A 23,965-nucleotide genomic window follows, 5' to 3' on the forward strand; every position below is an offset into this window, starting at 1 on the left:
TTCAAAGATTTTTTTATTTGAGAGAGAGGGGGGAGGAGGAGGAAGAAAGGAAGAGGGACAAGTCTCCCTTACTGAGTGAAGAGCCTGAGACAGGGCTTGAGCTCATGACCCTGAGATCATGACCTGAGCCAAAATCAAGAGCTGGATGATTAACTGACTGAGGCACCCCTGCATGGGAGGTTTTTTTGAGTTAGGCCTGGTAGCACTACAAAACACTTAAGTTGATAGTCCATTGGCTAGATCTTAGCCACAGGGCCATGTTACCTGCAGAGGAAACTAGCTCCAAGGAAAGCAGAAGCTATTTGCATCAGTTAGGAAAAAGAAATGCCTTTGGTTATTGATGAGCTAATCTAGTCCATATGGCAAATGCAACCACCATAAACTTGATTGTCAAGTTACACTGATTTATTTTACGTAGTTACTACTTTCATTGTTACTTTACTCATTCTCCCAGGTTTCAGCTAAATAACCACCCCCTCAATCCATGATCTTTTAGCAGGTAGTGAGCGTGATGGTCCTTATTATTCATTTATGTCTGATTTATGTTAAGGTTCTTTTTTTTAAGATTTTATTTTATTTATTTATTCATGAGAAACACACAGAGAGAGGCAGAGACACACAGGCAGAGGGAGAAGCAGGCTCCCTGCAGGGAGCCTGATGTGGGACTTGATCTCAGGACCCCAGGATCGCACCTGAGCCAAAGGCAGATGCTCAACTGCTGAGTCACCCAGGTGTCCCAGTAGTCAAGGTTCTTGAATGCAGACAACAGACACTCATCCTTGGCTAACTTGGGTAGAAGAAAATGAATTTAATGGAGGGTTATAAGTTTGGCACAGAATGATTGGAAAGCTGGAGGCTATGCTAGAAAAATAAGTAGGAACCAAAGAGGCAAACAGTAGAGGACACAGCCAGTGTTAAGCCATAGGCCTGTCTAGTTAGGGTGCCACTCTTGGCATTTTGCAGTGAATATGTGTATGTATCCTCTTACTGTTCCTGCCCCTTCCAGGACTGATCCCTCAATTTCCTAAACTCTGACTGAACAGGAACATTTGACTGCTCAAACTTCGGCTACTAGCAAGCCTTGGTTACCGAGGTGTAAGGAAGAGTGAATTCTTGTTATTGTTTGGTTTTTATAGTAGAAGGCATGGCTTTTTGTTTTGTTTTGTTTTTGTTTTTTGTGGTACCCGCAAACTGGGATGTGCCCTGTTAATGAGTGACCAAAGAATGACCAAACACTTAAGGGCCTTTTCATCAGGAGTAAAGGTCCCAAGTTGTGGTATAAGTTAGGAGACTGTGTTCTAGTCTTGATTTTTGCCACTTTCTTGGACTAATCATTAAACCTTTCTGGGTAACAAGTGCCCCTGCTGTAACTGAGGTGTGGAAATTGATATCTAATAGTATCTATTTATTCACTCATTAAAGAAACATTTACTGAGTGCCTTTACCTGCAGGCATAATAGATGTAAGATATCTTAGCCTTCCCATAGTTCAGTTAAATCATTCTAATATAGTGGGTGAAGTGCTCTGAATAGCCCAGCCTACGATGGTAGGGTAGCTCACGAAGAGTGCTTCCTCCAGACAAGGGGGGTGAGTGTTGTTGGGCAGGGGATTCAGAGGTCACCGTTTGCACTATGTACCCATTCATTTAATTGTGTCTGGTGTGAAGCCTTTGCATTGTTGTAGTTAGGAGAATCCACAGTTCAGACCGGTCCTTTGCTCACAGGTACTGATGGTGAGGGCATAGTGAGTACCTGAGCACAATGCATGCTTGCTGTGTTTACAGCAGGAGAGTGAGGAAGGAAGGATGAAGCAGGGGAGTAGTTCACTCTGGGATCCTGGATAGAGAAGATGACATTAGATCTGGGTCTTGAAGTTTGAGTTCAAGTATTCTAGGATCAGAAAAAAGGAGAACAGGAACACTGTTCCAGGCAGGGATAGTTGTGAGCCAGCACCGTAAGTGCACCCAAGAGAGAGGCTGTGTGTGGAGGGGCTAGATGGAGAGGATGGTGGCCGCAAGCTCTGGTATTTTACAGTGTTGATGACTTTGAAACTTTTAAAGGTAGCAGATTTGACAGCATTGGGGAAAATTAACTGAAAGCATGGAGACCAGAGAAGGAGCAGTTACTATAGAGTTCCCTCATCACTTTCTTCTGAATTAGGACCTTGACAGGGTATGAAAGTGAACAGATTAGGGAGACGTTCCTGAGGCTGGAGATATAGAATGTGGTTAGATGGTAAGTGAGAGAGAGAGAGAGAGAGTGCATGTGTGTGTGTGTAGGAAGGTGGAAATGAGAGAGTAAATAAGACTGAGGTTTCTAGCTTGAGTGGATGGGGGAGGAGACCCCATTTGTAGAAGAGGGTTGCACTTGGCATTCGTGCCTGCTCTCCAGCCTGGGCAGCCATGGCGAATAGAGCGTGCTGTGCCTTCCAGCTGAGGGATCTGGAATAGTGCGTGTCCCGGTCAGTCACTGCCAGTCTGGCGAATTGTACTTGAGGGGAAGCCGAGTTGCCAGCTCTGTTGTGAGGGAGGGAGGGCGTGGGGAGGAGGCACACACTGCTCTGGGGTTCCTCCTAAACATTTTCTTATATTATCAGATTTGCTTATTTATTGTCTGAGGGTTCCTCCCCCCCCCCCCCCCCCCAATCACTGGCAATAAAGTACCACGAGGCCAGAGATTTTGCTCGTTGTCTTCATATGTATGTCTTTAATGCTGTGAACTTTGCCCAGGACTGCACTGAATCACTTAGGTAATTTAAAAGTTTTTAGGAATCACAGTTTAAAAAACAGTAAATACAAACAGTAACATTAATTTTAGTTATTTCTCCCAATATATTTAAAATACATTATTTCAGAATTAAAAATTATTAATGAGATATTTTACAGTCTGGTTTTTGTTTGTTTGTTTTTGTACTAAGTCCTTGAAATCCTGTGTGTGTTTTACACTTACATATCAGTTCCTGCTAGCCTCATTTCAAGTGCTCCATTAGCCACCCATGACCAGTGGCTACTGTATTGGAGAACTCAGGTCTAGAGCACAGCAGGGGCCCAGTAAATATTTGTTGAATGAATAAGTTAGAAGAAGATAGATTGGTTGTTAAAGGAGCATGTAGAATGCAGGAAGGCTTTTGTTTCTACAATGAGGAAATAGAGCATATCTCTGTGTTTGACAGACCTGGAGAGAGAAGTGGAAGGTAAGAGAAGACATAAGGGTTAATTGGTGGAGGAAGGCCTCCAAGGAAGTGGTTGGGAGTGGATTCTGTAGGCCAGGTAGGGTATGAACGTTGTCTTGCTGTCTCATCTCCTTTGAAGAGGAGGTATATTTTTTGATTGTATCTTAAAAGATGCAAATCCAGTTTGTTTAGTGTAAACTTATAATTGAATTGTGTTATACTATTCCTTTTCCTCATTATAGGTATTAGATGGTTGAGGGTTATCTTAAAAGTTTCAAAAGTGGTTTCCATAGTGACTTAAAAAAGAGAAAAGATTGAATCATTATATTGTGCATCTGAAACTAATATGTCATTTATATATCAATTAGAAAAAAATTTTTAAAAGAAAATAAAATATTTTAGATGGGAAGGGGGAGAAGTGTTATTGGCATGTATAAACATTTTTACTTTGGTGTCATTCAACTAGAAAAAGATAGTCTATTTAAAATTAACCAAGTCTAATATTTAGTATTTTGATGGTATTTGGCACTATAAAATTATGTACTGTATGTGTCTGAATATAAAGAAGTTATTTCCCCCAAATTATCCCACAATCCTTAGCATATTTTGAGTTCTTAAACAGTTTCTCTCTCTTTTTTTTTTTTTAACCATAATCTCTAATGTTATGGGATGTGCTGTTCATGTGAGGTAAACTTCTGTTTGAGGAGACATAGGCATGGTGGGACCTCTTTGAATAGTAGTTTTAGGTACTTATGAGGTACTGGCTATATTGAATCTGTACAAAGTGAGGCAGAGCAATATAACACCAACTTTTGAGGTATGACCTCAATGTTTTCAGGTGTGATGTTGTAAGACTTTTAATGATGATTTTTAACAGTATTGTAATAGGTAGAAATTAAGAACATACACATAGGATTAACAGAAAATATCAGTTCTAATTATTAAAAATTTTTTATGTCAGTGTTAGAGTGTCCCTGTACGGCATCTTAGAGGGATTCAAAAATGTGGTATCCAAAACAACTTAGAACCTAGACGATTTGAAAGAAAATCCAGTGACCGCAAAGTTACTGGTATTGAGGATAGAGGTAGACTTGCCAGTACTGAGATGGGTGCTTCTCACTTTGTATATAGATAGGTAATGTGATTGTCATTGGGTGAAGGGGAGATTCCTTTACAAACTCCTGATGGTGGGATACTTGGGCATATATGGTAATGTCAGAGCTGGAAATGATTGTGGGGATGGGCATTCAGGGATGTTAGACCTTTTTTCCTGCCCAGGTATCTGGAGCAGGTTAGGTCAGTCACTTCTGTTGGAAAGAGAGGCTCCCAGGACAGTTCTTTGGAGACTGGGAAGGAAAAGAGTGGTGTATGTTGGAGCTATCTCTGCTGGAAGGAATGGAGAGGGCCTGCCACATGTGGGGTGTTACACACACAAACACACCCCTACCCCCCACCCCACCCCCGCTGTCATGGCTCTGCGCTCCTAGCTTGGGTCGGCACCCCAGCCTGCACCCAGGGCCAATTTTCTTTTTCTCTTACTCTTTCCTTCTCCTTCAAGACTTTTGTACTTTTTCTCCTTTCTCTCTCTCTCTCTCTCTCTCTCTCTCTTTTAAGATTTTATTTATTCATGAGAGACACAGAGAGGCAGAGACACAGGCAGAGGGAGGAGAAGCAGGCTTCATGGAAGGAACCTGATGTGGGACTTGATCCCGGGAATTTGCAAAGGCAGATGCTCAACTGCTGAGCCACCCACGTGTCCCTCCCTCCCTCCCTCCCTCCCTCCCTCCCTCCCTTCCTTCCTTCCTTCCTTCCTTCCTTCCTTCCTTCCTTCCTTCCTTCCTTCCTTCCTTCCTTCCTTCCTTCCTTCCATTTATTTAAGATTTTATTTATTTATTCATGAGAGAGACAGAGAGAGAGAGAGGCAGAGACACACAGGAGGAGGGAGAAGCAGGCTCCACGCCGGGAGCCCGACGCGGGACTCGATCCGGGGACTCCAGGATCATGCCCTGGGCCAAAGGCAGGCGCTAAACCACTGAGCCACCCAGGGATCCCTCCTTCCTTTCTCTTTTAAATAAAATTTTGAAACTGTCATATGCTTGATAAGGTGAGATATACTAGAAGTCAGTCTTTGAAGTTCAGATCATAATACATTTAAGGAGATAGCCTCATTAACTTAGTCCCCTTGCCTGACTTTCTAAGTGTCACCATCGTTTTCCAAGTCACCTAGGCTCAAAACCTCTGAGTCATGTTTGAATCAGGCTGTGTCCTCTCTTCCATATTTGGATAAGAGGTCAGGTCCAGTTACTTGTACTTCACAATGTCTGTTCATATGTGTCCTTCCTTTTCTAACAGTGCCCTCCTAAAGAATATCTTTGTCCTTTGCTTGAACTATTGAAATAAGCCCCTGATTGATTTCTGCTCATCGTCTCTCCCTTTTCCAATCCATATTACACATCACTTCTATTATGATAAGCCTAAATATAGGGCATTTATTGAGCATTTACTGTGTCCTAGATACCACTTTAAATGTTAGCTTTAATTTTCATAATAATCTTGAGGTGCAAATACTATCACTAACCTGTTCTGCAGATAGAAAGGGACACACAGATTTTATTAACCTATCCAAAGTCACATAGTAGCTAAGTAGTAAATGGCAAAATTCAATCTAGACACTCTAGAGTGTTAGTTGCTAGAAATAAAACCACAGCTGTCACTCCTGGCACACCTTCCCTGTATTTTATAAAACTCAAATTCCTTAGTTTACCAATAAGACTCTTGGGCCCAGCTTGCCATTCTGTCCTTAACCTACTCCTCTGTGTCCTCCAGCCAGACTTGAGGGGACTTTGAACTGCTACAGGGAAGAGAAGTGAGATGATCAAGTGCAGCAATAAGGCAGTAATGTCTGAAGCAGAGCAGGGAGTGTGCTTGAGAGTATGGGGGCACCTCCAAGAACTTGGAGCTCAGGAAGAGGGAATTTCGCAAGATGAAGCTGCAAATCAAGGTCGGGCCCACTTCGTACTCTTGTCTTCTCCCACAGGACATTTGCACAAGCTCTTCACAAAAGTCATGGATACTTAGAGAACTTGCTTTTTCTTCTTTGTAAAATTTGATGTGAAGTTTACTCGTTTTTCCTAGGCTTCTTTTTAAATCCCCCTCTCTTCTGCCACAGCTCGTCCGTTTTCACCTGAATTGGTGCAGGGTGTATTTGGGAAGGGGCGCTCTCAAGCTGGGTGCTGTTTCCTAGCCCCTGTCTCTTCTCTTTGCTCGTTCAGTTTATCTTTACTCCTTTGCAGGGTTTGTGCCGCCCAAACTTTTATTTAGCATGGGTCTTTCATGTCTCTTGAGCACTCTCCCGCTCATTCCTGGCTTTGAGGCCCAGCTTAGAGTGGGGAAGAGTTTTCTTTGGAGCTGGCCAGTCTGGTTTTCCTAACCACTTAGCAGCTGTATGAACTTGGGAACATGGGGCCACCGAGTTTGGGGCCCTTTTCTGGCTGCTTGACTTGAGCATCTCTCTGTGTAAAACACAACAGATGCTGTACTAATGCTACCTACCTCATTTACAGAGCCCTTGAGGGGTGCAAGGGTGTACTAGGACCATATTTGGCATGGAATAAAAGTTCAGTGAATATTATTAATTTTACTTTGATTACTTTTAATTGTGACTACTCAAAGTATACTAGTAAAAGGTCATGGAAACCTACTTTACACAGTTATTATTGAGACTACTGAAAAATTTTGCTTGCTTATTTACTGACTGACTTGAGTTCTAGTGAGTTTAAAAGTTTTCTTCCATACTTATTACTGGTTTGTGAGAAATGCATCTTTTGCCAGTTTTTTTTTTTTCCCTGAAGGGAGGGGCCTACCTTGGTGTTTTTACTTGTATTGGTAGAGAGCTTTCTTATGTATTAAGGATATTGTATAATACTTTGGACAGTAAGGTGTTCCATGCTATTTCCATTTGGCATAGAACTCAGGTACAAGTTTTAAGCACTTTTGCACAGTAGACATGGAAGAAGGAAAACTAATTATGAGCTCTAAAATGATGTGTTTATTTGCTACATAAATACACTTTTAATGAAGGGTTACTTTTTTATATTATTAAATTTTATAACCTCTGTTGAACAGTTGACAATTTGCTCAGTGCTTAACTTTTAAAATGTCTTTGGTCAGATGAATATCTTGCCTTTTAGGCATTTTGTAATGGAAAATCCTTGTAAATTTACAGTGTTTTAATTGGAATCACAAAGCCAAATGATTGCCTCATTGGATAATTTTAAGTATTATGCTGCAATTCAATATAGGTACCCAAGTACTTAACTAGATTTAAAAATACCTCATATGTTACAGCTGTTTAGCTAGAACTAAAAAAGAGTGGGGGAGTATGTGTAGGGTTCTCTTTTCTGCTTAGGACGGGAGAGGGGGGAAGCTTTTTTTTAAGGTGTTGAGTTGTTTTGTTTTGTTTTGTTTTGTTTTTTTTCCCCTCTCAGCTGCTATTGCTCTGCCTGCTTTGGAAGAAAGCAGAGGTAAAGATCAGGGGGGAGGTTTGAGGCAGCTTTCTTTCCAAAGAAACCTTATGTGCATCTTCAGACATTTATTAAAATGCCATGGTTGTGGCATAGTTGAAGGTGATTGGCGGTCTATGGTAGGTGACATTTCTGCCTGTGTTGTCTTCCTAGCTGCTGCTTTCTTTCTGTGTTCGAATCTTTCTCCCCTTGAGGGGAAGGCAGCTAAGCAGGCTGTGTTCAGCTTTTTACTGGTTTCATGATATTTCATCTTTTAGGTGTGTTACACTATATAATTTCTTTCTGTACTTCCAGGTTTTTGGAAGTCAACTTTAGTGTGCATATACAGGCCTTGACAAAGTTACGGTCAGGAGAGCTGAAGAAAACTCTTGGAACAGGGTGGGAGAGGGCATCTCTTTGGGTAATTCAAGTTTTATGTATATGCACATATACATATATTTGTATACATGTGTGTATACATGACATTTTAACATTTCTTAAGAAAAGTGGCATTTTACTATGCTTTTGTATAGTTTTTTTTTAAAGGAATTGAGTTAGAATATAACCGACATTCTTTAAAATGTGTCTTTTATGCTCTAAACAGTCTCTAAACAGATTTTTGAGCACAGTCTTTCCTTTCGCAACGAACTGTGTAATATTTCAGATCCATGGCATTGTACAAGAGAGGGAATGCTTTAGATTTATGTGATTGGATAAAATGATGAATCATCTCATTTCATGTATGAGGAAACGGACTTATTTGTCACCATGCTGCACTTAATGCTTGTGCTAAGGCAAGTGAGAGGAGGTCTTACATCCTAGTCTAATGTTTTTCTGTATAGCAAGCTGAATGTTTAAGATGTATTTGTTTTTCCCGTATTATAAATGAATTTGCTATTTGCATGTTATGAAGGGAATCTGTAGGGATATAGAAAGCAGGGCCTAGGACCATACGGTTTCACAAAGGTGATTATGAACAGCTTGAAACCTGCACTTATCCTGTCTAGATTGTTCCAGCGCTTTCCCTTAACTGTCTCACAGATGACTGACTTGGGGGAAGAAGTGAATGGAAACCCCACCTTCTGATTGAAAGCAGGAAGTGGCATTCATTGAATGCTCTTGTCAGGCTACTGCCAGTTAGGCTGGCTACTGCTAATCCTATCTCAGGTGACTGGATTTGCTAAGCCACAAATAAGGAGACATCATCTGACAGGTACTTGTATAAGAGACAGCTTTGAAATCAAGACTGATAGTGTTGAGCTGTATGGTTGCTGTCCTCATTTCTCTTGTTGAAAGACACTGGAATCTCAGGACCTGGCATACCATGTAATCTGAGTGATGATTTCTTCGCTTGCTTGAAAGAATTAGTTCCTTGATTACAACTAATCTGATTTATCTATTTGAATGACATGTCATTTTTGTAAAACTTTTGAAATCTTGTTTTTATGACAGTTAGACTTCCTACTTGCTGAAGGCTGAGTGGCTGCCGTCAGAGGGCACCTCCTCTCATTAGAGAAATGGCTGGTGTTTGGACACATGGGCTAGTTGGGAGGCCACTTACTGGTCACTCTGTGGTCTTCATCTGGATGCCTGGTGGAGCAACCATCGCATCCTGTGTGGATCTTCCAGCTATTCTCACTGTGGTTGTAGATGTTTTCCTTAGGGGCTTGGTCTCCATTTAGCCTGGTTAGTTATCTCTTGAGTAAATGATGTAATTTTAATACTCTGCTAGAAAGAAACTCATGCAGGTCAAGTCCTGTGTCTGTGACCAATACACTTTTTGTATTAAGACACTGATATGAAAAGACTGCTTCAGCAGGTCCTGGCTCATCTGCTGTTCTCTGGATTCTGCTGGAATGTAAGGCATCGTTTTCTGCCCCTCTGCAGGTCTGTCCGGTAAAACAACATCTAAAATTAAACTTCTGTTAGGAGCAAATGTGCTTTTTTTGTCCCCCCCAAAGACTGTTGTGTGTGTGTGGGGGGGGGGTGGGTTAGAGAATATATAAATTTAAGACCATTATAAGCCAGCTAGGATCATGTGACTACAATCATGAAGTTAAACATTTTTTTAAAAAACATTTTTATTGTATTTGCCTCAAAAGCAAGTTTGTGAACACTTTGTACAAGTGACGATTATTTTAGTTGTTGTATTAATTAATTTAATAAATACAGTGCTTTCTTTCATTTATGCTTTTTCTATTAAAGTACTTGTTTTCAGTTTTTCAGAAGTTTTATCGCAGTTATTTACAATCTCTTATCAGGTAATCATACCTAAGATTCAGCAGCTTGTATGTCTAATTTATTGCAGTATATTAATAATCTTCTGTTTTGTGTTGGCATTTCTGAATCTTCTAATGACAGATTCACTTTACAAATGGCAGGTTCACATTTGTAAGTTGTTGAATGTCTCTGCTCATCATATACTACTCATTTAGTCAGGCAACAGTTACAGAGCTTCTACTGTGTGCCTAGTACTAAATGTTCTAAGTCCTGGGAATTCAGTAGTGAACAAAGCATGAAAGGGGAGGCCCTGTTGGGGTTTAGGATTCATTCACGGGGTCATTGCACTAGGAGGTAAACTTGGGTTTCTAATCCACCACCAGCCACTAACTAGCTACCAGGCCAAGTTAGAGAATCACTGATCCTTCATTTTCTTCAAGAGGTTGGACTTGATTTCTTAAAAAGTTTAATCTCACCTCTAAAGTATCTCTAGAGATACTGTATATCTTTGTATATCTGTCTTTTGTTTCAAGCACCCCTGCCCTTCCTAGAAATTAAAGGATCAAGGTTGCTTGCACCTTGTTTTCTACGAAGTGGGGAAAAATTCTATTTAAATGGGTTTATTGGGGGATCCCTGGGTGGTGCAGCGGTTTAGCACCTGCCTTTGGCCCAGGGTGTGATCCTGGAGACCCGGGATCGAGTCCCACGTCAGGCTCCCGGTGCATGGAGCCTGCTTCTCCCTCTGCCTATGTCTCTGCCTCTCTCTCTCTCTCTCTCTGTGTGTGTGTGTGACTATCATAAATAAATAAAAATAAAAAAAATAATAAATGGGTTTATTACTGATGAAACATTTTTATATTATGAATACTCTAAGAAAAAAATATTTCTCTACCTAGAATTTTATCATGACTACTGATAACCTGTAAGATACCAAGTGGTATAATCTACCTATTTATTTTTTACTATTTAAAAATGCTTTATAATTTTAAAATGTTGGGGGCCATAAAAATATAACCATATTACATGTTATCCTGTGTACATTATAATTTATGGAATGCAACAGCTATACCGTGGGTGATTATTTTAATCTTTTGTGTTCCAGATGCTATTACTAAAAATAAGTTGTCAACCTCTTATTTCAGCTGTAAGAATTTGGTTTGCTTTTTGTAATTGAAAGTGTTAAGGACCCATTTACTGTAGGATTAAGTAAGATTTTCTGTATTCTAGTTATCTGTCTATCCATCTGGTCTTTCTTAGTGGTTGCTTGCGGGCTTACCACACACAACTTTAATTAAGTTATGCTGTTGTATGCTTCCATTTTCTCCCTCCTGTCCCTGGTGCTGTGGTTGTCATCTGTATGACTTTGTATGTGTTATAAACTTTACAATATGCTGTAATTTTTGCTTTAAATTATGGGCTATCTCTTTAAAGTACTAATGAGAAAGGTCTTTATTTATCTACATTTCTACCGTTTCTGTTGGTCTTTATTCTTTTGTAGAGATCTCAGTTTCTGTCTGGAATCATTTCCCTTATTTTTCACTTTCATTTGTCTGAAAGTGTTTTGCCTTCATTTTGAAGTTTTGTTTCAGTGAATATAGAATTGTGGGTTAAAGGTCTTTCTTTCATCATTTTAAGATGTTGCTTTTTCTTTTTCCGGAGTATGTGGCTTTTGATAAATCAGTGGTGTTCCTGTATGTAAATGTGTATTTTTCCCTCTTTCTGGCTGCTTTTACAGTTTTTGCCTTCATCGTGTTTTTTAACAGTTGTGTGTGTGTGTGTGTGTGTGTGTGTGTGTGTGTGTGTTATTACACTGCTTGGGTTAGTGGAGTTTGGATCTGTGGGTTGATACTTTTTGTTGAATTTGGAAAATTTTCCTTCTCTAGTTTCTCTCTTCTTCCCTTTGATGCCTTTTCTAAATAGGAATTTTAGCTTAATTTTGTTATGAAGGTTTTGGAGGCTTTGTTTATATTTTTTCCCATTATATTTTATACTTGTTTTCAGTTTGATTAATTTATAGTGCGTTCTTACATTCACTGGTCTTTTCTTCTGCTGTTTAATCTGCTATTTGATCCATTCAGTGAATTTTTCATTTCAGCTTGCTCTCTATCTCTCTCTCTCTCCCTCCCCCCTCCCCTCCCTCCCTCCTGCTCTCTCCCTCTCTGAACCCAACATGGGGCCTGAACTCCTGACCCTGAGATCAAGAGTTGCATGCTCCACCGACTGAGCCAGCCAGATACCCCTATTTTCAGTTATTTTCATTTCTAGAATTACCATTTAGTTTCTTTATAGTTTTTATTTATCTATTAAGATTTGCTATTTTGGGGCACCTGGCTGGCTCAGTTGGAGGAGCATGTGATTCTTGAACTTGGGGTTGTGAGTTGGAACCCCTGTTGGGTATAGAGATTACTTAAATAAATTTTTAAAAAAGTTACACTGTTTTTTCTTATTTTGTTTATTTTTTTTATATTTTAAAACCTTGCAATGCCTATTTTTTCTCTGCTAACTTCATAATTTCTATCATTTCTGGATCTTTAGATGGATTTCTTTCCCTCCTGAATATAAGCAACATTTTCCTGCTTTGTGTGACTAGTGTTTTTTGTTTTAAAGTAGGCTCCATACTGAATATGGGTCTTGAACTCATGACCCTGAGATTGAGTCGTACACTGTACCAATGGAGCCAGCCAGGCGCCCATGCCTAGTGATTTTTGATTGGATACATTAGGAATGCGAGGTAGTTGAGCATCTGGGTTTTGTTGTCCTTTGAAAAGTGTTGAATTTTGTTTTGGCAGACTGCACATCATCTTGATCCTTTGAGGTATGTTTCAGTGTCTGTTGGGACAGGCAGAAGGCAGCCTTTATTGTAGGGCCAGGACAGCTCTGCTCCTGCTCTGTGGATTTTTTGGGGTCTATGTTGAATGTCTGTGGTGTTTTCAGGGTTTTTCCACTCCAGCTGATAGGAACGCTTACAGTTTCCCAGTCGTGTGCGAGTTCTAGTAGCTGCTCACCTCCTAGCTCCTTGGCAGTTGTTTCTACTTCGTCTAACACACCTGCACCTGGCGCTTGGGCAGCTGAGTGATTGGCCACGGAATCTAGGGGATTTCTAGATGTAGATCAGTGGAGCTCCTTCTCTGTAGAGCTCCCTTCTTTCTGTGACCTGTCTCACAAATTCCTGTCAGCTCCATAGCCTTGAACTCGGATTTCCGTCTTCCTCACTTAGCAAGACCACTACCGTTGTATTTGGGCTCCAGCTCCCTCCGTTGTACCCTGGAAATTTTCCTCAGATAGAAAGCCAGGCCTCACCAGGTTTGTTTCCTCCTTCTCAGTGATCACAGCTCTGCACTGCCTGTTGCCCAGTGTCTGAAAACAGTCATTTCTTAACATCTGACCAGTTTTATAGCTGTTCATGGTGAGTGAGGTTGTTCAGTGACAAGGCACTCAGAAGTGGAAGTCTGATGTTAGAGGCTTTTAAAGAGATATGTTTTTATCCCTGTCCCACTGTTGTTATTCAAAATTTAATGTACAAATTTAATTAAAATGTTTCAGACTGAAAAACCTGGATATTTATTTAGATCTTACATGAGCAATTTCATTGTGTTTGTAGACAACTGAATATGTTGTCTTGGCTAGTTGGTTAAAACAAACTGTGTGTGCATACGCACATTCTGTCATGACAAAGACTGGCCACTAACTTGAGAGGATATTAGGAAACAATTTATTTGTCCTTATCATTAGATAATTGACAGAGCCCTAATATAGTTTGACATTAATCTGTATTTATTTAACACCTACTGTGGAGCCTTGTAGTAGGAAGGCCTACTGTAGTAGCCTTGCTGTGTGCTTTGGATATAAAAATGAGTAAGAAATTGACTGTCAAGCAGTAGCTCTAGCCTGTGCTATGATTAGACTGTTTTTTATTTCTGACTTATGTGCCCCTCATTGTAAAAATACTTTTCATCTTTATCCCCTTTAGCTCTCTCCCTCCCTTTCTCAACCATTTCTTCATATTCTAAATATTCCTGATGTATTCAGTTCATTGTTTCATCGAACAAATATTTATTGAATGCAGGCCACATGCCAGGCACTGTTCTTGGTACTGATGATATCTTGGTGAACATAACTTTTTTTCAGGGACTTATGTTCAGTTACCCTCTTAATCCTGTGCCTGTATTCCCAACCTCATTTAAAGTGCATTTGGCTATTCTTTGACGATTTTCTCCTTTGTGACGGACATGTCTTGTTGCTAGTGACGTTGCACATTTGTCCCCACAGTCTTGTTTGCCCTCCCTTCCTTCCTTTTTTTTTTTTTTTCTTTTCCTTCCCTTCCTTTCTTAGGGGAGTTTGTCTCAGAAGTGTGGCTTCCTAATAACACCTTTTGGATGGTAGAGTTTTAATTAAAGTATTTTAATTAATTTGTGTTCTTTAATATTGTTCTTTCTGTTTGAAATCAAATGTGGATTAAAATACTGCAAGGATGGTTCTCTCAACATAATAATAAGCGAAATTTAAGTTAGCTACAAATAGAGTTACTTGTAGATCTTACATCAGAGATAAAATAAATGGCTATTTTTTTTTCCACTCAGGGTCTGCTCTCAGGCTTTTCTGCTTGATGTTTTTGCTCTCTGTCTACCTCTGCCTTTTGACTCTTGCCATCTCCCAGTCTCAGATCTGTTCATGGAGTGCTTCTCTGTAGAATCACTTGCTAATCTTTACTAGTGTTATGATGGTCACTGGTTATTACAGGTTTTTGCTGAAACATCGTAACTTGAGTGGAATGTGAAAGCAACTTCATTGTTTCTTTTTTTCTTTTTTTGTAAACTATTTGTCAACAAAATTTTTGAGATTTTAGAAACATGTTCATGGTAAAAAAAAAAAAAAAAGATCCAGATCATTTAGAAGGATATTAAAAAAATGCACATAGGAACCTACTTGCATACTTTGTCTTTTACACTATTTGGCAGCCATTTAAACTATTATTTTGGTGGGATCCCTGGGTGGCGCAGTGGTTTGGCGCCTGCCTTTGGCCCGGGGCGCGATCCTGGAGACCGGGGATCGAATCCCACGTCGGGCTCCCTGCATGGAGCCTGCTTCTCCCTCTGCCTGTGTCTCTGCCTCTCTGTCTCTCTCTGTGTGACTATCATGAATAAATAAATAAAATCTTTAAAAAAAAATAAATAAAATAAACGATTATTTTGGTAGTGAACTCCAAATAATGATTATGAAGATACTTTTGTTTTTTTTTTGTTTTTTTTTTTTGCTCAATAAATACTTGTTGAAGGGGACTTGGAGGAGGGGAGGCATGCAGGCCGCCCGCTGTCCCCTTGTTTTTTTTTTTGTTTTTTTTTTTTATTTATGATAGTTACAGAGAGAGAGAAAGGCAGAGACACAGGCAGAGGGAGAAGCAGGCTCCATGCACCGGGAGCCCGATGTGGGATTCGATCCTGGGTCTCCAGGATCGCGCCCTGGGCCAAAGGCAGGCGCCAAACCGCTGCGCCACCCAGGGATCCCTATACTTTTGAATTAAATGTTATAAGATGATCATTAAATTATAAGACTTGATATTGCAGCATGTATATTGATGCATTTTTGAGCTAAAATATTAGAGCTAAATTTTAGTTTAAGTTGGACAAAGATTATATATAGTATGGTGTAGATGTCAGGTTAAACGATATGAAATTGCTTTTTTTTTTTTTTTTAAGATTGTTTATTTATTCATGAGAGACACGCAGAGAGAGAGAGGCAGAGACACAGGCAGAGGGAGAAGCAGGCTCCATGCAGGGAGCCCGACGTGGGACTTGATCCTGTGTCTCCGGGATCACACCCTGGGCTGAAGGTGGTGCTAAACCGCTGAGCCACTGGGGCTGCCCGAAATTGCTGTTTTGTAGGTCAAAGGAGGTCTAATATTAGCAGTTTCCTACAGTTCAACCTAGTACTTTATTAACATCATAGGATGAACTGAGTCCTTGTTCTTAATATCATTTGAACTGAAAGGGAAGATGGAAACATTAGAAATAAAAGCTTTGGTGATGGGCCTAAGATAAAATTGGGCTGACAAGAAATTCTCATACTGGTTGCCTCTCATACTAGAGTTTTACCATAGGAAGGAATGAATGAATGGATAATTTAAAAACTTCTTGGCTTTATGGGAGGAAATTAAACTTGAGTATCTTTCTGCATTTCACAAACAGCAGTTGAGCTGAGGAAGGAGACAGCATGTGGCAAACACACCTGTATACAACCCCACAACTGGTAATGTTACTAAGGAGTTGTGATAGATGGTATAGTAAATAGCTTTAAAAAAGTTTCACAAGCAGAAACCAAAGTTATTTCTTGTTAATTTGCGTTCACATTACCTACAGTAAAATTTAAGAGGAACATTGGATCTTTGTCACCTAACATACCACCCTTCTGCACAGGAATGTATATTAATGTTTTAATAATAATAAAAAACCCAAAATATCTAACTAGGAAGGCACATCTATTGGGGAGAAAACTGCCCTGTGGCGTATTGGGTAGTCAGAATTAAAGCTTACGTTTGGATCATCTGGCACTTGGATTAGTTGGAAAATAGCTTTCTTTTATTAAGGTAAATAATTACATTGGTTTTTAGATGCTATTTGAAGCAACATTGGCATGAGCTGGTGGCTTGTTAGAAACGTAGACTCTCAAGCCCTATTCTCAGTGTATTGAATCAGAATCTGCATTTTTAACAGGATTCAGAGGCAATTTGTAAGCACATTAAAGTTTGTGAGGTACTATTACAGATGGGTGGCATTGTCACCTCCAAACAATGCCATAGTAAAACCTCTCAGTGCTTGAGAGGTTGAGTTGAATTTAATGCATGTAATTGCATCTAGATTCAGAAAATAAAACACATATTTTAGGAGGATAGTTAGCACAATAAAAAGCAGCAGCTAGCCATTTCTTTGTATTTCTTTCATAGCTATCTAGATATCACAAAATTATCCCTCCCTTCCTCCACATGTTTACTTGAGTCTAAATCTATCTATGCTACATGATTAGTTGATGTCTTGTGATTGCATGTGTTTGTGTGTATGTGTACATACCCAAGTCAATAATAGTATAATAATATACAATAATTACATTTTGATGAGTCAAAGATAATTATATTGTAATGTATATAATAAATAAAATGATTTGTGTGTTGGGGAGGTACAGACATTTCAGCCCAGCAGAATGTAAGAAAGAAACACGAAACAGTTGGAATAAATAGAATGGTTATTAGTATACATTTGTAAATTAAACCCAACTACATACTGCTTACAAGAGACAAACCTGAAATATAAGGGAACGGGGAGTTGACAGTAAGGGTGGACAAAAGATATACCACACAAAGAGAAAGCATGGTGTGATCATACTACTATCAGACAAGGGGAAGCATTATTTGGAATAAAGAAGGGCTGTTATGTTCTACCTCAAGAAGGTAGAACAACTCTATGTAATCTGATAACATACTTAAATAGAATATTTTTCAGACACCTCTCTTGCTAACTGACAGAACAAGATGAGAGCAGAAATAGAAAACCCACATAAGAGAGGATATTTAATAAAATTAGTAAACCTTTGATTAAACTGATCACAAGGTAGGAGAAGGCCTCATTAACCAGAGCTGAATTGAAGGGATATTACTACAATTACACTTACATTGATAGGGAAGCTTAGAGGGTATAATGAAGAGCTTGATGCCAGTGCGTTTGAAGTGTAGATGGAGACACAGTATTAGAAAAATACAGCTTATCAAAACAGACACTCCAGGAAATACAAATTTGAGTAGTTCTATTAAAGATCACTTTTTTATTAATTTTTAACTACCCTCAAAGAAAATTCCAAGACCAGATGATTTCATCAGTGAATCTATCACAAAAGGATAATCATGACCCAACTGTGTTGCAGGAAATGCAAAGTCGATTTAACATTCAACAATCAGTCAGTGTGTTTTCACCATGTTAACAGAATAGATGAGAAAACTGATGCCGTTTCACTGGATGCAGAAAAAGCATTTAATAAAATTCTGCATCCATTTGTGAGGAAGAGGTTTTAGCAGACTAGGACTAGAAAGGAACTGGATTCATATGATAATGATTATCAGTTAAAAACCTATAGCAACCACAATATTAGAGAAGTGCTAAAAGCTTACTTTCTGAGTTTGGGAGTAAGAGTGGTACCTGTGTCTCCTCTTCTGATCATTTCTGTTTTAGAGGGACAACAGCAAGTAGTAGAATAAGGTGAGAAGAAGAATAAGGATTAGGAAGGAAAAAAAAACTTCCAAATGCCCAGCAGCGCTATTACCTACTTATTAGACAATGCTGATAAATTCATCATTGCAAAAAATTCTGTTGCAATTTCATTATTTTTAAAAAAGATTTTATTTCTTTATTCATGAAAGACACACAGAGAAAAGGCAGAGAGACATAGGCAGAGGGAGAAGCAGACTCCTTGCAGGGAGCCTGACTCACAACCCAATCCCAGGATCTCAATCTGAGTCAAAGGCAGACATTCAACCAACGAGCTGCGCAGGTGCCCTGACAGTGTACAGTATCGATCACAGTGCCAACATAGGTTTATTTGTTTTGTGATTTTGATGAGCTAATTCTAAAACATACATGGACACGGAAAGGGTTAAGAATAACCAAACCATTCTTGGGGAAGTACAGAATTCTCTACTGGATGTTAATTTAAACTTGTAAAGCTGGTTCTTACACAAAGTTCTAAGAAATCTAGGTAGGCCTGTGCCCATTAGAACAGAATAAAGAATCCAAAACCAGATCCAAGCAGATATAGGCATGTCATTTATGATAAAAGCATCACGGAAAGTTTGCCTTTTTAATAATTGGTCCTCAGTCGAATGTCCATTTAGGGTTGGGGGTGGGTGGAACTTGTCCTCTAGTACACATACACAGAAATCAAATCCAAGGGAATTGCCTATCTAGATGTGAATGGTGAAACTCAGCTTCTAGAAGCTAAGGGAGAATTTCTTATGACTTTGGTTAAAGGGAACATTTCTTAAACGGACACCAAAAATACTAATTCTAAAATAAAAGGTAATAAAATTAAGAGATTGTGCTCATTAAAAAACACCATTAAGGGAGTGACAGCGCAAACCACTTACAACCAATAAAGGGTTTATACCCCAAATATGTTACAAATGGAATGTTTGAAGTTTTCTAGATGTGTAAGAAAAAGACTTTATTGATAGAAAAATGGAAAATCAACCTGAATGGGCGTCTCACAGACGTGGATGTTTAACTGGCCTTAAATAAATGAAAAGATGCTTATAGTTGCCAGGAAAATACAAGTTCAGCTCTTAGTGAAGTACCATTACATACCTCTGGTAATGGCTGAAAATTAGAAAGACTGATGATTCCAAGTTAGTGAAGGAATGGAGCAGAGGAGACTTCATAAACTGCTAGGGGAAAAGCAGCAATTAAAAAAAAACCAGAAAAAAAAAAAAAACCCCAGCTGAACAGCATCTCTGGTATACCAAAAGACAGTAAGACTCTTCCTAGTGGCATTATTTATAATAGCTCTAAACTAGGAAATAATCCAAATGTCAATCAAAAGTCGAAAAGATAAGTAAATCATCACATGTTCACACGATGGGATAACATAAAGATAATGAATAGACCACAGCTTATAAACATAACATGAAGTGAACAGACCCATTTATATAAAGTTATGACTGATCTGGTTTTGGAGGTCAAGATACCCCTTTGGGGTAGAGGATTTGGGTATCGATTGAAAGTACCAGGATCCATTATTCATGGCTTACTTATAGTGTCTTATTTTTAAAAAATCATAATAAACCCAAGGGATGTGTTAGTGTGATAATAACTCTGCTTCATAGATAGGGAAACCAAGACATAAAGTGGTTAAGTAATTTGCCATTCAGGGCCTTAGTGTTTTTATTGTTTGTTTATAAGACATATTTATGTGTCAAAGAACTCAATCTGTTTTGTATATGTCTAAATTTATTTATTTATATACCTTCCCGGGTGTGTGTGTGTGTATGTGTGTTTATTTTATTTATTTATTTATTTATTTATTTATTTATTTTGTGTGTGTGTGTGTGTGTGTTTAACATTTAAATGTAAAGCCCATTTCCCTCCATTACTTTACATTTAAGTTTCTTTTTTTTTTTTTTTTTTTGGCTGTTGCAGACAATACCAGAATAAACACTCCCTGATTGTCTTTGTGCATGTCCTCGATTATATCCTTATGATAAACTCCCAGTTTTTTTTAAACTGAACAAAAACTTGTTCTATATAATTGAATAAACTGTACTTTTTTAGTATGAGTAATGTAATGTTTAGAAAATTACCCCATCTATCATGATAGTACACTGTCCTTTTACTTAGCAAATATTTCTTAATCCTGTACTGTGGGTCCGTTCAGGACTTGGTGCTGTAATGGAGGGAGACAGAAGCTAAGTCTGAAGGCAGTGCCAAGGCAGGTTATATTCATGTTTCTATAGAGGTGGAGGCTTTGAGATGTGCACTTTAGAAAAGTCATTCTGGTATCTTCTTGAAGAAATCAGAGTTGCAAATGGGCAGAATAAAGACAAAAAGAGCTATTAGGAATCTGTTTTAGTCCTCTAAGTGAGATGGGTTAGTGGAGATGGAAAGAGATTGTATTTGAGTGTTCTGTAGGAGGTGGAACCAGCAAGATTTGGCAGCTGTTTGCATGAGATTAGTCTATGGAGGAAAAGAACTCTCACTTGACTCCAGGAGCTTCGATTCTGGTTGACTGGGTTGGAAGATGGTATCATTTTTTGTGGTGGAAAATAGAAGTGGACTTTGTATTTTTGAGAGAATTGAGCTTTGTTCTCTTCAGTTTGGAGAGTCTATGTGGCATTCAAGGAGAGATTGCTCCACAAAAATGAATACTATCCCCATCGTCCTTTACTGTACATCACAATACAGTAATTGCAGCCAGTGTTGGGCCATTTATTAATTGCCAGAGCTATTCTAAGTATTTTACACATATGAAAGTACTTAACTTTCACCATGGGCTCTTGAGGTAGATATTACTATCACTTTTTAGGAAACTAAGTATGCAAGGTCACGCAGTTGGTAAGTGTGGAGCTGAAATTTCAAACTACAGCAGTCTGACTGAGCATCTGTGCTCTTTTACCGTTGGGCCACGATTCTTGATGTCTCAGAAATAGTACTTTAGTAAAAGTACCCTGGTGCTGAACAGTATGGTCTGTTGCATGCTTGGAGTCAGCTGGTTTATTCAGGAAGACAAGCACAAGAATTCTGGGTCCCCAGTTCATTGGCTAGGGTTTGGCCCTTTGTCTTTGGGTTTAGTCTGTGATTATAAGTATCATTAAATTTAAGAAGAAAGGTCTTTTTTCTTACCTTTTTAAAGGAAGAATTAACTTTTATTAATTATCAAAAACTTCTATGGATCCAGTGGTTGATTTTCCATGTCTATACAGTGAAAATCATGACTGTGGTCCCAGCCTCCCAATGGAATATTTATTGTCTGTTCAATACACTTTCGGTGAGCTTGCCAGGTCTGGGTGCTCTGCGTCAGAAGAGTTTGGAGGAATACAGAATCCTGTGAATTTGTGTCTGTGTGTTTGTATGCTCAACTTTTATGTACCGGTGTCATTGGTGAGCACTGTTAGGACACATCTTTTACTTGGTTTGAGGGCTGCTGGAATATTGATTGCATACACCTGGCAGGTGCAAAGCAGCATCTCAGCAGTGTTCCTCTGAATGGGTTTCTAAGGAGCTGATCTATTGAAGAGGCCCTTCTCAAGAAATCAAAGATTACTTGTGCAACTTATAGTTCTCAATTGACGAAAATCTCATGTGAAAATAAGTATTGTTGATGATTGTTATTCCTATTGGTTTACAAAAAGATTTACTTAAGATTTCCTCTTACTACAGATGTATGGACGCTCAAATCTATATTTTTTACCATTTAACATAGAACTGTTGTGTCAAGTGTGGTTTCTTGTTTGCACTTTGTAGTTTAAAAGTTTTTAATGTTATCGAACATCCTAAGGTCCTTATGGAGGGAACTATCAGGTCAAAAGATGCAGGCGTTAAGATATAAATACATCCTTTCAATCTCACTTGTTATCTTGTAGGAGGAGAGACTTCAGCATGCAAACCTTCATCTGTTCGGCTTGCACCGTCATTTTCATTCCATGCTGCTGGCCTTCAGATGGCTGGACAGATGCCCCATTCACATCAGTACAGTGACCGTCGCCAGCCAAACATAAATGACCAACAGGTTTCTGCCTTATCTTATTCTGACCAGATTCAGCAACCTCTAACTAACCAGGTAAGTTCACGCTGTATCAGAGATGATTTTTGTTGGAGTGGTAGTTTCTTCCTTAAAATGAGAGAACAGTAAATAGTCAAAAATCGTTGAATGGTTTTTAATTTTACATGCCACATGAGATTCTAGATTGATGAGAGATGATGTTAAGAAGTATGCATTAAAAAAAAAAAAAGAAGTATGCATTAAAAGTTTGTTGGCTTTTTCTTTTTTCTATGTGTGTCCCACTTAATTAAAAACACTCATAAACCATAACATTCTCTCATTCTGTAATAGGGAGGAGAGAAGTTATTTTTAAAAGAATATTAGTTAAAATAAAGAAACTGAAAGCTTATTTTTATGGAAAAGTGAGTAAGTAGAAAAATGTAAGTTCTAGGAAAACAAGTCAGATTCCATTATCACAAACTTACAGAGCTGATTTTATGATGTTATAAACGATTTTAGTGCACATTTATCATAGTATGAAGCTTCTTAAAATGAAAAAGAAAAAACTGTAATGCAAATTAACTTTGCTGGTCATTTTAATATTCAGGTTAGAGATTCAGCTGTTTTTTTAAAAAGTGGATAGTTGGCAGAATAAATTCACAAATTTGTCACTATGCATACGTGTGTGTGTACATGTGCATTCATTGATATTTCATGAATTAACAGTATTTGCTACATTGATTCTTGGTTTGGGAGATTTTTTTTTTTTTTAATTAACTGTAGTTGTAATATAATTTCTTTCCCCAATGAAATAACGAGGGTATGATGAACGCTAAGGATTTTTTCCATGCACTTAGGAATTGGGGTTGCCACTGTTTTCTTTAGGTCATTTAATGTATTAAGTGATCATAAACTTGGAAAATTTCAATGTATTTCTTATGCTGGATTATTTGAAGGAAAGGTCTTTTTTTTTAAGGTCTTTTATTTCTAATTCAATAGTACGTGGTTTTAATGAGCAGTTGGCTCTAGTAAAGTAACATGATTGGGGGCACCCTTGTATATATTATAATAAGATTTTTGTCAATAGTTGGGCTGGCTTTACGATTTATAAAATGTATGTAGTGTGTGTGAATAACATTCATAGTTAATAGTAAGTTGAATTATGGCAAGATTTTAAGAATTTGTTTTATGTAGTAAATTGGGAAGTTGTATGTTTGAGAATTGGAGCAGTTGATCCGAATGTTCAAAGCTAGAGTGCGTGTATCAGAAGAAAGTTCTTTGGACATACAAAAAGTAATAATAGCATAATGAATCATTTGCATTCTACAGTTGACCCTTGAACAACGTGAGTTTAAATTGAGCCAACCCACTTATTGCTGTACTGTATTTTTCTTCCTTATGCTTTTCTTAGTTAATAGTTTCCATTCTCTAGCTTACTTTATTGTAAGAATAAAGTGTATATTATACACAATATGTGTTAATCAGCTGTTTATTGGCAAGGCTTCTGGTCAGTAGTAAGCTATTAGTAACTAAGTTTTTGGAGAGTCAGAAGTTAACGCATGGATTTTCAATTGCACAAGGCCAAGCGTTGGTGTTCCTAACTCTCTCATTGTTCAAGGGTCAACTGTACTTTTAAGCGACAATATGTTTGAATTCATTTTCTCAATTGTTCAAAAAGCAACCTATTAGGCAGGGTACCTGTTTTTAATATTTTACAGCTAAATGGACTAAGCTCCCATCTGTGACTTCTACAAGTATTGAAGCAAATAGACTTGGGGATCCAGCCCAGGTTCTTTCTTTTTAGACACAGTGCTCTTCTATAACACCTGGTGTCTGAG

General features: G+C 38.5%; 1 protein-coding gene across 8 annotated transcripts in view; it reads left to right on the forward strand.

Annotated features, from left to right (window-relative positions):
* DYRK1A (dual specificity tyrosine phosphorylation regulated kinase 1A) overlaps nucleotides 1-23,965 on the forward strand; it is a 148,752-nt gene that overhangs the window by 87,128 nt on the left and 37,659 nt on the right. For all 8 annotated transcript variants that reach the window (XM_049104760.1, XM_049104757.1, XM_049104758.1 and 5 more), the window contains one exon: nucleotides 22,009-22,205. In XM_049104760.1, the coding sequence (XP_048960717.1) occupies nucleotides 22,009-22,205 (197 nt within the window). The remainder of the gene's footprint in view (nucleotides 1-22,008; nucleotides 22,206-23,965) is intronic.

Source organism: Canis lupus, chromosome 31 (assembly GCF_003254725.2).
Source record: "Canis lupus dingo isolate Sandy chromosome 31, ASM325472v2, whole genome shotgun sequence".
Taxonomy (NCBI): Eukaryota; Metazoa; Chordata; class Mammalia; order Carnivora; family Canidae; genus Canis; species Canis lupus.